At 37.2% G+C, this 17,546-nt stretch overlaps 1 protein-coding gene across 4 annotated transcripts in view; it reads right to left on the bottom strand.

Moving 5' to 3' along the window:
* Positions 1–17,546, bottom strand: part of LOC135111778 (transcription factor elt-3-like) — a 261,683-nt gene that overhangs the window by 163,695 nt on the left and 80,442 nt on the right. For all 4 annotated transcript variants that reach the window (XM_064025503.1, XM_064025492.1, XM_064025496.1 and 1 more), the window contains exons 5-6: positions 14,521–15,038; positions 38–271 (exon numbers count right to left, since the gene is read on the bottom strand). In XM_064025503.1, the coding sequence (XP_063881573.1) occupies positions 38–271; positions 14,521–15,038 (752 nt within the window). The remainder of the gene's footprint in view (positions 1–37; positions 272–14,520; positions 15,039–17,546) is intronic.

Here is a 17,546-nt window from a genome sequence, read left to right as displayed (position 1 = left end):
ATCTCATTAGGTAAAAAATTTCCCCAAAAAAACTTACAGCACTGTATGAACCAATGCGGAACATTCCTAGAGGCAACACAGAGGAAGCAGGGGTGCCAGACACTACTGGGTGTAGGCCTGGTGGAGGGTATAGAGAAGGAATGCGCCTGTAGCTGCAACTATCCCCAGGTTCTTGTTGAGACTCATTCTCTTCCCAAGCATTATCCTCTTCACCTTGCACAAGATCAGATTCTTCATAAGGTTCATCTTTCACTTCTTCTTTGAATTCTGTCTGAAAACAACAAATTGAAAGTTCAGGTTCTGAAATTTTCAAATATAATAAAGATCAACTGCATCCAACACTTACTTTATATTTCATAAATAGTAGTTGTAGAGAACACATGACTGCACAATGAAAAGAAGCATGTATATATATTTATTTGACCTACAGTGGGGCAACTTCAAGCCTAGCTATGGTCTCAAGTTTCATAAATAATGAAGAAAGCTGAAGAACTAGCATTTCATTGTGACATGATGGCTGGGGAATGACACACTTCTCAATATTCATCTAGCAAACAGCTAGAGTTCTTGTTGTCTTGGCTGAGACACTTTAAAAGATCTTTTAACCAGTCTTGCAAATTTTAGCTTGTTATTATATAAATAAATAAATAAATAAATTATATATATATATATATATATATATATATATATATATATATATATATATATATATATATATATATATATATATATATATATATATATATATATATATATATATATACGAGTATATATATATATATATACACTGTATTTCCCACCACATAATATGCACTAGAATATAAGATGCACCTATGATTTGGCAGGAGATTTTTAGAAAATAAAATAAACCCCACTTTTCTCTGAACTTCATATTCATGGCCCACCCCTCAATCAGGCTTTGATCTAAGTTGCAGCTCAAACCAACACAGAAGAGCAGAAAATCATACCATACCAATATCATACCAGTTTATCAGTGATCATAACCGTCATATTTCATAAACTTTTACACTCACTCATGCTTGCATTCTCTCTCACTCTTCTCATGTTGACTCAATCAGTCTCACTATAATGAGCACTTATTTCCATTCTCATTCTCACTCTCATTCAAACTTAATTTTTCACTTATTTTCATAATCTAACTCTTACTTACTTTCTCCTTCACATTGAATCTCACACATTTACTCTTACTTATTCCTTCCTAACCACAGCCATTCTCACTATTGATCTCTCAACTCACTCACAGTTACTTTCTATTCAACTTATTCATGCTTACCATCTCTCACTCGTTGAAACTTAGCCTACTTTAACTGAAACACTCATGATTCCCACAGATGCTCTCTCTCTCTCTCTCTCTCTCTCTCTCTCTCTCTCTCTCTCTCTCTCTCTCTCTCTCTCTCTCTCTCTCTCTCTCTCTCTCTCTCTTATACTTTCCATGTTCTTCACACTGTCACCTTTCCAAACACACACACACACACACACACACACACACACACACACACAAAGGTTAAGGATAGCAATGGAGAATTCAATGACAAAATGGGTGGAACAGAATATGAGGTTCAGGGGAGAAGACAAATCCTCAAGGCTGGATTTAATTTTTATGAAGGAGAATTCAGTGACACAATGGGTGAAAAAGAATATGAGGTTCAGGGTAGAAGATGAATCCTCAAAGCTGGATTTAATTTTTACAAAGGAACCTGAAGTTGTCAAGGATATAGACTACAGATGTCCAATAGATAAAAGCGATCATGTGGTGGAGTGTACACTAAGAGTAGGAGGAAAGATACGAAAGAATGAGTACCACAAAATAGGAAGAATCAATTATGGAAGAAGACTTTGGAAAACTGAGGAATTACTGAGCAAGGACTGGAATACATTCAACAAAGTAACTAGAATAGAAGATAAATGGGATGAGTTTATGAACACATACAATAAGGGTATAAGGAGATTTGTCCTGAAGATAAGGAAAGAAGAGGTTAAGAAGCAGGAGTGGTTTAATAAACAATGTGAGGAAGCAAGGAGGAAGAGAGATCTGGCCTGGATCAAATGGAAGTAAAGGAAAAACAAATGAGGCATGGGAAAACAATAAAAAGGGAGAGAAATGAATACGCAAAGGTAAGGAGAGAAGAAATAATGAATCATGAATAAGAAATTGTGGACATGCAAGGATGAACCAAGGATGTTCTATACATATGTGAATGGTAAAATGATGAATAAGAAGGGGTTAAACAAACTGAAAACAAATGGTATGCATGTTGAGGAAGAAGCAGAAATTGCAGAGGTTTTGAACTACTACTTTCAAAGCATCCTCACTGATGAGGGGACATTTAATAGACCCTCAAAGCTGGATTGGCAAATGTGAGAGTAGAAGGATTGAGTGAGATTGAGGTAACAGTGAATGAAGTAAGAATAATGATAGAAGACTTGGATGTGAGGAAGGTGCAGGGATCTGATGGAGTATGTAATTGGGAACTGAAGGAATGCAGAGATCAATTTGCACACAAGATTTACAAGCTCATCATAACTTCATTAAGGGAAGGAGTAGTGCCCAAAGATTGGAAAAAAGCAGATATAGTCCCCATATATAATAATGGAAGTAAAGAAGAACCATCTAATTATAGACCAGTGCCACTAGCAAGTGTAGTGGCAAAAATGTGCAAAAGAATAATGAATATCTGAATGAGTGAATATCTGGAAAAGAGAGATATTAACAGACAATTCAGATTTAAAAAAGGAATGCCATATATGATGAATATAACATGCTTCTACTCCAGAGTCATAGATATAGTACAAGAAAGAGAGAGATGGACAGATTGTGTTTATTTGGACTTAAAGAAAGCATTCAATAAGGTGCCCCACAAGAGACTGCTGTGAAAATTAGAAATGTTTGGTGGGCTGAGAGGTGCATTCCTACATTAGATCAGTAACTTTCTGAGAGGAAGGGAATATGAATGGTGGTCAAACATATTAAGTTATCATGAAGAGAGGTAATTAGTGGTGTCCCACAAGGGTTGGTACTAGCACCAGTTATGTTTGCGATGTGAACAATATGATGGAAGGGATGAATAGCTACACGAGTCTTTTTGCTGAAGATGCAAAATTGATGAGAAAAGTGGAGAGGATAGAGGATTGTGAAGCCCCAAAGGAAGATGTGACTGTGATTTGGGATTGGACTGGCACTTGAAAATGGAGTTTAACAAAAAAAAAATTAGCGCTGAAGTTTGGGCATAGTTGAGTGAGGCCAGTCTTCAATTATAAATTGGGTGATGAGGAAATAAAAGTGAAGAGAAAAGACTTTGAATTGAAGTGAAGAGAAAGACCTTGGAATTACTGTCACTGATAAGCTGTCCCAAGAGGTACTTTTTTCATTTTTATTTTTATTTATTTTATTTTTTTTTTTTTGTAGGAGGCACACCAGCCAAGAAAAAAAAAAAAAAATAAATTGAGATGCTGGTTCCCAAACAGGGTCTGAACCATAAGTAAAAAATTGATAGAATTCACATCATAAGAAGTGGAAATACAGAAGCAGGCAGGGAGTTCCAGAGTTTATCAGAGAAAGGGATGATTGAGAATACTGGTTAACTCTTGCATTAGAGAGATGAACAAAATAGGGATGACAGAAAGAATAAAGTATTGTATAGCAAGGCTGCAGGAGCAGGGGAGGCATGCAGTTAGCAAGATCAGAAGAGCAGTTAGCATGAAAATAGCAGTAGAAGATGGCTAGAGATGCAACATTGCAGCGATGAGAAAGAGGCTGAAGACAGTCAGTTAGAGGAGAGGAAATGATGAGATGAAAAGCTTTTGATTCCACCCTATCTAAAAAAGCAGTATGAGTGGCCCTATCAGATTTATCGTACGATGAGAGACTAAAGAAACTAAACCTGTCCACCTTGGAAGAGAGGAGAGAGAGAGAGAGAGGTGAAACGATTGTCTTATGTTGGATTTAGTCTCGCTATGAAAAAATTGGACTGCAGTGATTTGGTGGTGAAAGAAGCACAAGAGGGCATGACAAGGTGAAGAAGAGCGTGTGTAGAAGGGATATTAAGAAGAACAATTTCCCCAAGAGGACTGCAGGAATGTGGAATGAGCTGCAAAAAGTAGTAAATGCAATAACTATAGGTATGTGATTTTAAGGAAAAATTGGTTGAGTAGATATCATGAGTTTAGACTCCTCCCATAAATCATAACTAGGTAAATACTACTCGACTTGACACAACCTTCCAGACAACTATCCCCTCTTCTTCAATGACACTCAACTGTCCCCCTCTTCTATATTGAACATCCTCGGTCTGTCCTTTACTTATAATCTGAACTGGAAACTTCACATCTCATCTCTAGCTAAAACAGCTTCTATGAAGTTAGGCGTTCTTAGACGTCTCCGCCAGTTTTTCTAACCCCCCCAGCTGCTAACTCTGTACAAGGGCCTTATCCGTCCATGTATGGAGTATGCTTCACATGTCTGAGGGGGTTCCACTCATAAAGCTCTTCTAGACAGGGTGGAATCAAAAGCTTTTCGTCTCATTGACTCCTCTCCTCTAACTGACCATCTTCAGCCTCTCTCTCACCGCCGCAATGTTGCATATCTAGCTGTCTTCTACTGTTATTTTCATGCTAACTGCTCTTCTGATATTGCTAACTGCATGCCTCCCCTCCTTCCGTGGCCTCGCTGCACAAGACTTTCTTCTTTCTCTCACCCCTATTCTGTCCACCTCTCTAATGCAAGAGTTAGCCAGTATTCTCAATCATTCATCCCTTTCTCTGGTAAACTCTGGAACTCCCTGCCTGCTTCTGTATTTCCACCTTCCTATGACTTGAATTCCTTCAAGAGAGAGGTTTCAAGACACTTATTCATCAATTTTTGACCACTGCTTTGACCCTTTTATGGGACTGGCATTTCAGTGGGCATATTTTTTTATTGGATTTTTGTTGCCCTTGGCCAGTGTCCTTCCTACATTAAAAAAAAAATACAACTAGGTATAAAAACACACACACACACACACACACACACACACACACACACACACACACACGACACCAGGGAAGGAAGATATTGGCTGACACTCCACACTGTACTACTCCAAAGTGGACCTGCTGGAGGCTCTCCTAGATTGTGAGTACATGGAGAGAGGAAAAGCTGTGCTGTCCCTTAAAATATGTAAATAGTGCTATTAGCATCTAAAAAAGGCTGAGAGAACATTAAATTGTGATGGAGGAAGGACCGCCTCATTCAAAAGATGGAATGACCCTGAATGTAAACAAAGGTGGCAGGAGTTGAGAAAATGTTTTTTCTGGATTTAAGAAAGATGAGGTGCTATTGGATAAAATGGCCCTAAGGAGATTGATATAACTTGAAAGTGTGGTCACAGAGCTCAGCAAGAAGTTGGATGCAGTGGTGAGTGAAAACAAGGCCTTGAGAAGGAAACTGAAATATAGTGTTGGGTCAATAAGGGTGGAAAATGTTTTCTTAAAGGATAAATGTGAAACTCTAGAAAAAGAAGACTGAAAAATTAAGGAAAATGAAAATAAAAAAGTTGGGAACTGTAAATAGAAGCCAGTTAGAGGAATTAAAGAGTACTTGGATGAAAGAATGTGGAAATGAGAAGGTAAGCTTCAGGGAGGTAGTTAAAAAAACAAATAGAAGAAAAGACCAAAGATACAGTGATTTAACTAATAAGAGAAAAAAAATATCTGGTGTGAGACATGGTGGAAAAGAAGAAATATATAGTAATATTTGGATTGAAGGAGAAAAAGAACCCTGTCAAATTTGAAAGAGATAAGAGGAGAAGGAGTTAGCAAGAAGATTATAACAAGTCCAGAATGATGAACAAGACCTAGAACAAGAAAAAGAAGTAAACCAAACTGAGAGGAACAATAAAGAAGTAAAGAAGAACAAAGACTGCTGAAAGTCAAAATGGTATCCAAGATTCAGTAGAGGAAATCCTCAAAGAGCTGGAAAATTGGCAAAAAGTTCTGAATATAAAGAAGTGTGGATAAAAAGAGATGAATTTACAAGAAAGGGAAAGAGAAAGGAGACTGAGAAAAGAAGCTAAGGAAAAAAATTAGAAAAGGGCAGCAATCAAGAACTTTTACTGGAGTTAGAGTACTAGACATGAAGCTGAGGAAATGGTACATTCAGGAGAAGGAGGAGGAAATAGTACAATTGAAAGGGTGGAGGAAACAGAAAACTAAAAGTGGCATTTACAAATATGAATGGACTTATCTAAGGGATTATCGAACTTAATGATTACTTAGAAGAATCAAAGCCTGACATAACGGGAATTACAAAAACTAAACTGAGAGGTCAATTATTACAAAATAGTGTTGGAAATGGACAATATAATACATGGTTAAAGAACAGAAATGGTAAAGGTGGTAAAGCCATAATATCGACCAAGAAAAATTTAAATGTAACTAAAGCTGGCTATGGAGAGGAAAGTGCTGAAGTGATTACAGTAAAAGTGGAAGACAAAGATATGGAGAAAAGAGAATTTGTCGTGAGCTATGTACCACCAAAAACGAGGTCATGGAGCAAGCTTGATTATGCTAGGATGCTAAGTGATGCAGGACTCAAACTAAAAAATACTAGAACAAGTCAGTAATTATGGGGGTTTTTAACTGTAAAGAAGTATGCTGGGAGGAAATGTCAACAGAAGGAGGGCAAGAATTCACAGGGAAATATATTACTAGATGTGATTATGGAGCACATTATGACCCAGTGGGTTCCAGACAACACCAGATTTAGAAACAATAAAGAACCATCAAGACCAGACCTAATATTTACAAAGAAACCAGAGATTGTAGATGAATTTAATTATAAACACCTCATTGGAAAAACTGATGATGCATTATTGGAACTAGAACTAAAGAAAGATATGAACATACAAAGGAAAGGGAAACATAGAGAGGGAGACTAATATATAGTAAAACAGACTTTAGTGGACTCAGAAAGTACTTCCAGGAGACAGATTGGGATGAGTTTTGTATGGAAGAAGCAGGTGTGGAAGAAAAATGGAAGACTGATAGAAATCTGTGATAAAGGAGTGGATAAATATGTATCAAGATTAAAACACAGAAAGGCAAATATAAAAGAGTGCTTTAATGAAAAGTGCAGTGAAGCAAGGGAAAGAAGAGATAGAGCATGGAATAGATGGAGAAAAAGGAGAATAGATGGATGGAGAATAGATGGAGAAAATGTCCAAGGAAGTGGCAAGAATATGCAAACCTAAGAAATGAGTATGTACAAATACGTAGATAGGAGAAGAGAAATCACAAGAAGAATATAACTGAGAAGTGTAAAGACCAGCCAAACTCTTCTATAAATATGTAAATGAAAAACTGAAAAACAAACAAGAAATAGAGAAACTGTGTCAGCATTATAAAGAGTACATACAATGAAGACTTGGAAATCAAGTCATGAATGAGCACTTTCAGGCAGTTTTTACAAGATAGTAACTGGAACGAAGATGATGAGCAAACACAAAGACCACCTCCTACGAGGGATATAAAAGTCACACAACAAGAAATAATGAAACTAATGAGGAATCTAGATATAAGAAAATCATACAGACCAAACAGAATTAAAGGAATGTAGAAAAGAACTAGCAAAGTATATAGTATAATTAATGCCTGACAGTGGTGATCATCTATTTAGATACGACCTGGTGATCATCTATAAAGGCATGATTTTGTGCCTAGAATTTTGAATTTAGGCATCTCACTTTCCTCTCAGATGTTCTGGAGACATGTGGCAACTAAATCTCTGAAGGTGAGTGATTCTCAATCATGATTTATGGAGCTATGGAAGAGATGTCTGGCAACTTGTATGATGTGCCAGGTGGAACGGGTGCTTTCTATATGCTATTCCACCACAAATGCCACAATACAGCAGCTATGAGATCTTTGTGTGTGTGTGTGTGTGTGTGTGTGTGTGTGTGTGTGTGTGTGTGTGTGTGTGTGTGTGTGTGTGTGTGTGTGTGTGTGTGTGTGTGTGTGTGTGATTTTTATTATTATCATTATTATTATAATTATAATAATAATAATTATTATTTATTATTATTACTCTCTCTCTCTCTTATCAGCTTTCTTATGTCCTTCTTTCCTTCTTGTCCTCTTTTTCCTACCCATTTTGTACTTTCACATCTTTATATTTATTCATATTGCTCTTGCTGTTGTAGCCACATACACACAAGTTGCCCTTCTAACACAAGGGGGCAGTCACAGCCTGCCCTCTAAAGACAACTCTCTTTCTTCACACAAAACTACAAGCACCTAATTACACACACACCCTTCACTCAAAATTCAAAATCATCATGGCAACTCCTACACCAGCCTTGGAGTCCTCACCTGGGGAGGGGACCACAAATGTCCCCAGGTCTGACTGCTCTTCTGGTATTGACCCTAAGTGCCTTGACATCCACCTCAACATTTTTTTTATTAACTTCTGCAACATTCGCAGTCCTAGATCTAATTTTCAATCTGTAGAACACTGCCTCTCCTCTCTTAAACCTCATCTTCTTTTCCTCACTGAAACACAGGTGTCTGAGGCAACTGACAGTAACCCCTTTTCTGTTCCCTCCTACTTTCTCTATCCTCATTTTCAAACCAAAGCTGGATGTTGCATCTATGTGTGCAATGACTTAACTTGCTCTTATGCCCATGCTCTTGAATCTTCTGAGTTTTTCACCATCTGGCTACGACTACAGTTACTCTCAAACTAAATTTATGTGCTGTATACCTCTCACTTAACTCCTCTGACTATAAGAAATTCTTCAACTAATTAACTTCCAAAGTGGAACACATTTTGACTCTCTTCCCTTTTGTGGAGATCTCCATTCTTGGAGGCTTCAATGTTCACCACCAGCTTTGGCTTTCCTCTCCCTTCACTGACCATCCTGAACTAGCCTTTAACTTTGCTATCTTCCACGCCCAAGAGCAATTGGTGCAACACCCTACTTGTATTCCTGATTGTCTTGGAGATACACCAAACATTCTTAACCTTTTCCTAACCTCTAATCCTTCTGTTTATGCTGTTACCCTCTTTTCTTCATTGGGCTCCTCCTATCACAATCTCATATCTGTATCTTGTCCTATTACTCCAATACCTCCTCAGGATCACCCTAACCAGAGATGCCTCTGGTGTTTTGCCTGTGCTGAGGAGGTATTTTGCTGATTTTCCTTGGAATGACTACTGCTTCTGTATCAGACCCCCATCCCTGCGTGCAAAGCGCTTAACAGAGGTAATAGTGTCTGGCATGGAGGCATACATTCCTCACTCTTTTTCTCGACCTAAACCTTCCAAACCTTGGTTTAACACAGCCTGTTCTCATGCTATACATGATAGAGACGTGGTCCACAAAAGGTACTTGAGCCTTCCATCACCAGAATCTCACGCAGTTTATATTTCTGCCCAGAACCATGCCAAATCTGTTCTCCAACTAGCCAAAAACTCTTTCATTAATAGAAAGTGTCAAAATCTTTCAAGATCTAACTGCCCTCATGACTTCTAGCACCTAGCCAAAAACATCTCCAATAACTTTACTTCTTTTTTCCCTCCTTCATTTCAACCAGATGGCACCATTCCTATCACATCTATCTCTAAAGCTGAACTCTTCTTTCAAATCTTTGCTAAAAACTCTACCTTGGATGATTCAGCACTTCTTCCTCCCTCTCCTCCATCCTCTGACTACTTGCTACTTATTAAAATTTTTCACAATGATGTTTTTCATGCCCTCGCTGGCCTAAACTGCGCCTCTCTGCTTGCACCTTGCCTAGTCAAACTCTTTCAACTCTGTCTGTCAACATGTACCTTTCCTTCTAGCTGGAAGTTTACCTACATTCAGCCTGTTTTTAAAAAGGGTGACTGTTCTAATCCCTCAAACTACTGTCCTATTGCTTTAATTTTCAGCCAATCTAAAGTTTTTAATCTATCCTCAATTGGAAGATTCTTAAACATCTATCACAATCTTCTATCTTCACAATCTTCTATCTGATCGCCAGTATGGGTTCTGTCAAGGTGATCTTCTGGATTTCCTTACTCAGTCTTGGTCATCCTCTTTTACAGATTTTGATGAAACTTTTGATATTGCCTTAGACATATCAAAAGCTTTCGAGAGAGTCTGGCAAAAAACTTTGATTTCCAAACTACCCTCCTACAGCTTCTATCATTCTCTCTGTAACTTTACTTCAAGTTTCCTTTCTGACCGTTCTATTGCTCCTGTGCTAGACAGTCACTGTTCTTCTCCTAAATCTATTAACAATGGTGTTCCTCTGGGTTCTGTCCTGTCACTCCTCTCTTCCTATTATTCATCAATGATCTAAATCAAACTTCTTTTCCTGTCCACTCATATGCTGATAACACCACCTTGCACATGTCTTTTCATAGACATCCAACCCTTCAGGAAGTAAACAGTTCATGCAGGGAAGCCAAAGAGCACCTGACTTCTCATCTCTCCAAACTTTCTGATTGGGACAGCAAACTTAGTATTGTTCAATGCCTCAAAAACTCAAGTCCTCCATCTATCAACTTGACACAACCTTCCAGACAATTATCCCCTCTTCTTCAATGAAACTCAATTGTCCCCCTTTTCTACACTGAATATCCTCAGTCTGTTCTTTCCTTATAATCTAAACTGGAAACTTCATATCTCATCTTTAGCTAACAGCTTCTATGAAGTTAGGCCTTCTGAGATGTTTCTGCCAGTTTCTCTCACCCTTCCAGCTGCTAACTCTGTACAGGGGCCTTATCCATCCATGAATGGCATATGTTTCACATGTGTGGGGGGGGTTCCCACTCATTCTGCTCTTCTAGACTGGGTGGAATCAAAAGCTTTTCATCTTATCAACTCCTCTCCTCTAACTGATTGTCTTCAGCCTCTTTCTCATTGCTGCAGTGTTACATCTCTTGCTATCTTCTACCACTATTTTCATGCTAACTACTCTTCTGATCTTGCTAACTGCATGCCTCCCCTCCTCCCATGGCCTCGCTGCACAAAACTTTCTTTTTTCTCTCACCCCTATTTTTCCACCTCTCTAATGCAAGACTTAACTAGTCTTCTCAATCATTCATCCCTTTCTCTGGTAAACTCTGGAACTCCCAGCCTGCTTCTGTATTTCCACTTTCCTATGACTTGAATTCCTTCAAGAGAGAGTTTTCAAGACACTTATCCTTCAATTTCTGACTGCTGCTGTGGACCCTATTTGGGGAGTGGCATCTCAGTGGGCCTTTTTTTTTTTATTGGATTTTCTTGCCCTTGGCTAATGTCTCTCCTACATAAAAAAAATCTTGTTTTCCTTGAAATACAGTTCTTCCTGTTTTTTCAATCAACTATTCTAAACATTCGTCTCTCTCTCTCTCTCTCTCTCTCTCTCTCTCTCTCTCTCTCTCTCTCTCTCTCTCTCTCTCTCTCTCATATCATCTTTTTTGCTGTAAATATGGCATAAGGTTGGAGAAGGAGGTCAGAAGGAAAAGACAAGAAAGACAAGAAAGGGGAACAGATAGCAAATAGGTCAGTGGGGGTTGGCACAACAACAAAGAAACAGACAGACAGACAGACAGATTGTCTGGACAATTTTTTCTTTATTTTGTATTATTATTATTATTATTTCTTTTAGTATTTATTCTTATTTTTCATGTACCTGTGAGGAGAGGGAGGGAGGCCATGGTAGGGAGGGATGGAACAGAAGGGAAGGGGGAGAAAAAATAAATGAAATAGCAAGGTGATAAACAATGGGAAGGAGAGAGAGAGAGAGAGAGAGAGAGAGAGAGAGAGAGAGAGAGAGAGAGAGAGAGAGAGAGAGAGAGAGAGAGAGAGAGAGAGAGAGAGAGAGAGAGAGAGAGAGAGAGAGAGAGAGAGAGAGAGAGAGAGAGAGAGAGAGAGAGACCAATGTTTGGAATAGTGGCCATTTGAAAAAACAAGAACTATATTTCAAGGAAAACATGATATATTAGAAGGCCAACTTGTGTGTGTGTGGCTACAACAGCAAAAGCAATATAAAAAAAAACTCTTCACCAGGAACATCTCCCCACTGCAGGGAATCTTCCTGCAGCATGGACACATCACCATGCCCAGAAATCTTTTCTTCGTTTTCTGACTGTAGATTTTACCTCAGCCCACATGCGGAAAATACAAGTTTATTTCAATTATCTCTATTACGAAAATATCATGTAGGAATAAGTAGATATGCAATATCTTCTCATACTGAAAACTATTTTACCCCATCTATAGAGACCTTCAAGTTACAATAACTTGTTTAAGGGTTAAGTGCTCTCTCAATGAAGGAAAAATACCAGGAGTTTGGAAAAGACTAACATCACACCAATATATAAAAGAGGTGATAAGGAAGAATGAATGAATTACAGGCCAGTATCCCTAAAAAAGTGTTATAGCCAAAATCTGTGAGAAAATGATCAGGGACAGATTATAAAACATCGAGAGAAAGCAAAATACTAAACCCAAAACAGTTTGGTTTTAGATAAGGAAGATCATGCACCACAAATCTAATATTTTTTTACTCTAGATTAATAGACATAATTCAAGAAAGAAATGGATGGGCTGCTTGTGCTTTCTTGGATCTTAAGAAAGCTTTTTGATAAGGTGCCACACAAAATTAATAAGAAAATTAGAATCCATAGGAGGGATACAAGAAAAATTATTAGATCGGATGAAAGATTTTTTAAACAATAGAACAATGAGTGATAATCACAGACAAGAGTTCCACTTGAAAAGAAATTATTAATGGAGTTCCACAAGGATCTGTGCTGGCTCCAATTATGTTTGCTATATATATATAAATGATGGGTGAGGTTATAGACAGTTTTATGAGTTTCTTTGTTGATGACAAAACCAGTGAGAAAAGTAAGTGCAGAAAGAAGACTGCAGAATATTGCAGAAAAGTCTTAACAAACTATGGGAATGGAGCCAAAAATGGGAAATGGATTTTAACATCAAGAAGTGCAGCATAATGGAGTCTGGAAATAGCAAAAACAGGGTAACAGGGCAATATAAACTTGGAAGTTTATATTGCCCTATATATTTATATATTATAGTTCAGAAGAAAGGGAAGTAAAGAAAGCAAAATTTGAAAAAGACCAATGAGTATTCATTACAGGTGACATGTCACCAGATAAGCAAATTAATAAAATTGTTGGGGACACCTACAACTTATTGAGAAACATTAAGAGTACCATTTACATATACAGATGAGGAAATGGTAAAGAAAATAGTCACCCAGATAAGACCAAGACAGGAGTACTGTGGTCATCCAGTACGAAAAAGAATATTGAAAAGCTTGAAAGAATCCAAAAGCCAACAACAAAATTGGTCCCAACTCTATCCGAATTAACGTATGAGGAGAGACTGTCAAGATTAGACTTACTAATGCTAGAACAAAGAAGAGAAAGAATCACGAGGAATATGTAAGTTCCTGATAGGGAAAATTTACTGAAATAAGACACGAGGGATACAAGTGGACATGGAAGAAAGCTCAAAAAAGATAATTATAGAAGAAATTTAGAGAACAGCTTTCCCTACAGACTACTGGAGTACTGGGCATATATGGAGTGAACTCGACAAAGTGGTAGTGTGTGCGAAGACAGTACATGATTTTAAGAATATATTAGACACTATGAGATACAAAGATGGGATTGCACGAGCATAGCTCCCCTCCTGTACAATAAATACAACTAGGTAAATACAGTTAGGTAAATACAGATTCACAACTTACACATTTCTTTGATATGAAAGAGGAACCAGAGCTCATCACCTGAAATGTGGTAGTGGATATTGATACAGAACTTTTGTTGTTCTAAGACATGGATGCCAGTAGTAATGCAGATAGAATTTTCACCATTGATAATCTACAGAGGCAGAGGAGAATATCTGAATTTTCACTGTTGATAATCTACAGAGGCAGAGGAGAATATCTGATACATCACTAGTTCTTGTGTAATTTTCTAGACACTGCTTTTAGCTCTGTTTTCTCTAGCATTTTTTTCTTCTTATTATTATTTTTCCAAGTAAGACATCCTGTTCATCAGTTCACTTACTGTCTCTTCTGTAATAATGAACTGCTTCCTCATGAGATTTTACTGTTAGTTCACTGTCACTAGCGAGATCTATTTGGGGTCTCCATATCCTAAGCTATGTTAGTTCCACTTATCTTCTAATTAATTTATAAACTTTCTCTAAGCAGCTGAAGACAGGAAAGGTGGGAAAACTGTTTCTACGTGATCATTTGTCTATAACATAGACTTCAGCTTGTGGTGATCCAAGAGCATCTTCTCATCAACTGAGCTGGTGTAAACACGTTTCTTCTCTGTGGTAGTGCACATGCATGTGTACATATCATGATAATGAAACCAAAACCATTACATATTTTCTCAGAGGTTACATACTAAAACAATATGGTATCTTATCTGTAGTTCAGTGAATCTCTTCATCATTAATGTGTGTGTGTGTGTGTGTGTGTGTGTGTGTGTGTGTGTGTGTGTTAATTAAATACCTGAAGAAACTGGCTTGGGAAGGCATCTACTGCAGATGGTTTAGGTGATCTTGTCTTCCTAGGACGTGTAGAATTTTGTTTTGTGGGACTTGTTGCTTGACTTGACATTGTCTCACATGGTGTCTGAGCCATCTCTTGTCCTTGACGCATTGATGACACAATCTGTAGCCACCCAGTTTTTGGATTGGTCCTCTCTGCATCTGATGCTGATGTAGTGACCTTTGTTGATATGGACAAAGGGGTAGACTGGCTAACTGATGTAGTGTGAAGTAGTGGTAAAGATGAGGAAATTACAGGAGCTGGAAGAGAGGAAGGAGTAGAAAACTGGCAAGAGCTCAGTGTAGGAGCCTCATTTACAGAATTCCAAGGTGATGATGAAGGAGAATTAGCAACAGTGAGAGACTCAGATGCTTTGGTGGATGGTAGACCAGGCATTCCCGAGGATGTACTTTTCTTTTTTCGCTTCTTTTTTGGTGAAGGGCTTTCAAAAGAAGAATGGTCCTGACTTCGCTTAGTGCCTGCAAAATACAAGATTTATGTATATTACACAATTACTATGTTATTAACCCCTACAGTGTTTAGTGTGTATATATATATATATATATATATATATATATATATATATATATATATATATATATATATATATATATATATATATATATATATATATATATATATACCTCTTAAGGAAGTGTCTAGTACGTATATATACAATTTTGTTTGAATATATAAGACTTGTCACTAACAGTAACAAAGAATATTTTGACAATTCAGGAGTGAATGTTTTCACATATACATAACTATCTTTTGGGCTCAGAGCTATTATGGACTGAATACTTCTGTAGGAACTGAGACATATTTGGGGATTATTTTGTTTTTTTGATGCCCATTTCAACATGCATATAATATCAAAGCAATAAAATGATATTGAAAGCTATGGTATTGGAGAGGATAAGATTTTGGTTATAAATGTTGCGGAGTTGGCTCTCTGCTGAGTTTCCCCAAAAATCATCTCATAAAAAAGTAAGTTACTTTCTCCTAAGAAATTACTTCTCAAATTTATAATCAGTAAGGGAAAAGAAATAGGAAACAAGACTTCAGAGTGATCAGAAAGGAAAACTGAAAGGCATAAAATTCATAGTATGTTCTATTCTTTGTGAACTGCAGGTGTAGTAGCCACGGCCTTGAGACATGGAGTGTTGCCAGATGCACATCCAACCATTTTCTTGAATATACAACTCTTGTTTATTTATAAGTATTTATAATGTAAAGAAGTATTTATCTATTACAGACACTATAGGATTGTGGAAGTATATATAAAGGTGAGAATAAAAGCTTTAAAAATATATAAAAATAAACTTCCGCATCTCTAGTCTGTTTCAGATCAGTATTTACTGTGGAAGGGGAGTTTGATGCAGGAAGGGATAAGTTGATGAGGAACATACTAAGTACAGTTCCACTCAGTTATGAGGAAATACTTAAGATGAAGGAAGAACTTGATGTAAATAAAGTAACTGGTTCAGATGGAATATCAAACTGGATATTGAAAGAATGTAGAGAACAACTGGCTGATAAAATTCACAATCTAGTGGGGACATCACTATCACAGGGAAGAGTACTGAAAGATTGGAAGAGAGCAAACATTACACCAATATTCAAAGGAGGAAATAAGGAAAACCCACTAAATTATAGACCAGTGTCCTTGACTAGTGTTGTAGGAAAAATATGTGAAAGGACAATAAAGGAAAGATGGATAGAAAAACTTGGAAAAAGATAAAGTTTTGGTAAATTGTCAATTTGGATTTAGGGGGGGAAGATCATGCTCCATGAACTTATTGTCCTTTTATTCAAGGGTAATCGATATTGTGCAGGAGAGAGATGGATGGGTGGTGTCTATTTAGACTCGAAGAAAGCGTTTGACAAAGTACCACACCGAAGATTGCTATGGAAGATAAAAAAAAATTATGGAAAAATTGGAGGAAGACTGCTGGAGTGGATGGAGGATTATCTGGATGATAGAGATAAGAACAGTAACACAAGACCAGAATTCATCTTGGCAGAAAGTAACTAGTGGTGTCCCACAAGGATCAGTGTTGGGACTGATAATGTTTGTAATATATGTGAATGACATAAATGAAGAAATAGATAGTTATATGAATCTATTTGTAGATGATGCTAACCTGATGAGAAGGGTAGAAAATGTAAATGACTGTATGGTACTGCAAGATGATTTAAATAAGATAAATGGATGGAGTAAATCTTGGCAAATGGAATTCAATTTAAGTAAATATAAAGTAATGGAGTTTGGTAAGAGTAAGGAAAGAATACAATATCATTAAGAGATGGATTGTGTAAAGTTACAGAAATTAAAAGAGTAAGTGGATTTGGGAGTAACAGTTACTGAAAATCTGACTCCAGATAGACACATAGATAAAATTACTGGAGATAAATTTGTTAAAAAGAATAAGAATGGCATTCGCTTATTTAGATGAGGAATGATAAAAAATTGTTGATTTCCATGATAAGACCAAGATTGGAATATGCAGCAGTGGTGTGGTCTCCTCATATAAAGAGGAACATTATAAAATTAAAAAGAGTACAAACAGCAGTCACTAAGATGGTTCTGGAGTTGAGTAAGTCAACCTATGAAGAGAGATTAAGAATGTTGGAAATTCCTACCCTTGAAAATAGGAGAGAGGGAGGGGATTTAATAAACATCTATACAATGATAAATGGTATGGAAAACGTGGACAAAGAATGTTTTATAAATTTAGACACACAGAGTACAAGGGGACACAGTAAGAAGTTGAAGAAAGTTAACTGTAGAAGAGACATCAAAAAGTATAGTTTTCCTCACAGAATTGAGAACAAATGGAATGAACTCAGTGAAGATGACGTCAATGCCATAACTGCCCATGCTTTTAAGACCAAACTGGATAGATAGAGAAAAAAAGAAATGCAAGTTGGGGTGAACTGGGGTGTGTTTAGATATTTTTTCTCAAAATGTGTACTAAAAAATGGAG

The sequence above is a fragment of the Scylla paramamosain genome, chromosome 2 (assembly GCF_035594125.1).
Source record: "Scylla paramamosain isolate STU-SP2022 chromosome 2, ASM3559412v1, whole genome shotgun sequence".
Taxonomy (NCBI): Eukaryota; Metazoa; Arthropoda; class Malacostraca; order Decapoda; family Portunidae; genus Scylla; species Scylla paramamosain.
Note: the sequence above shows the minus strand (reverse complement) of the source record. Positions and strands in the feature narration are given on the sequence as shown.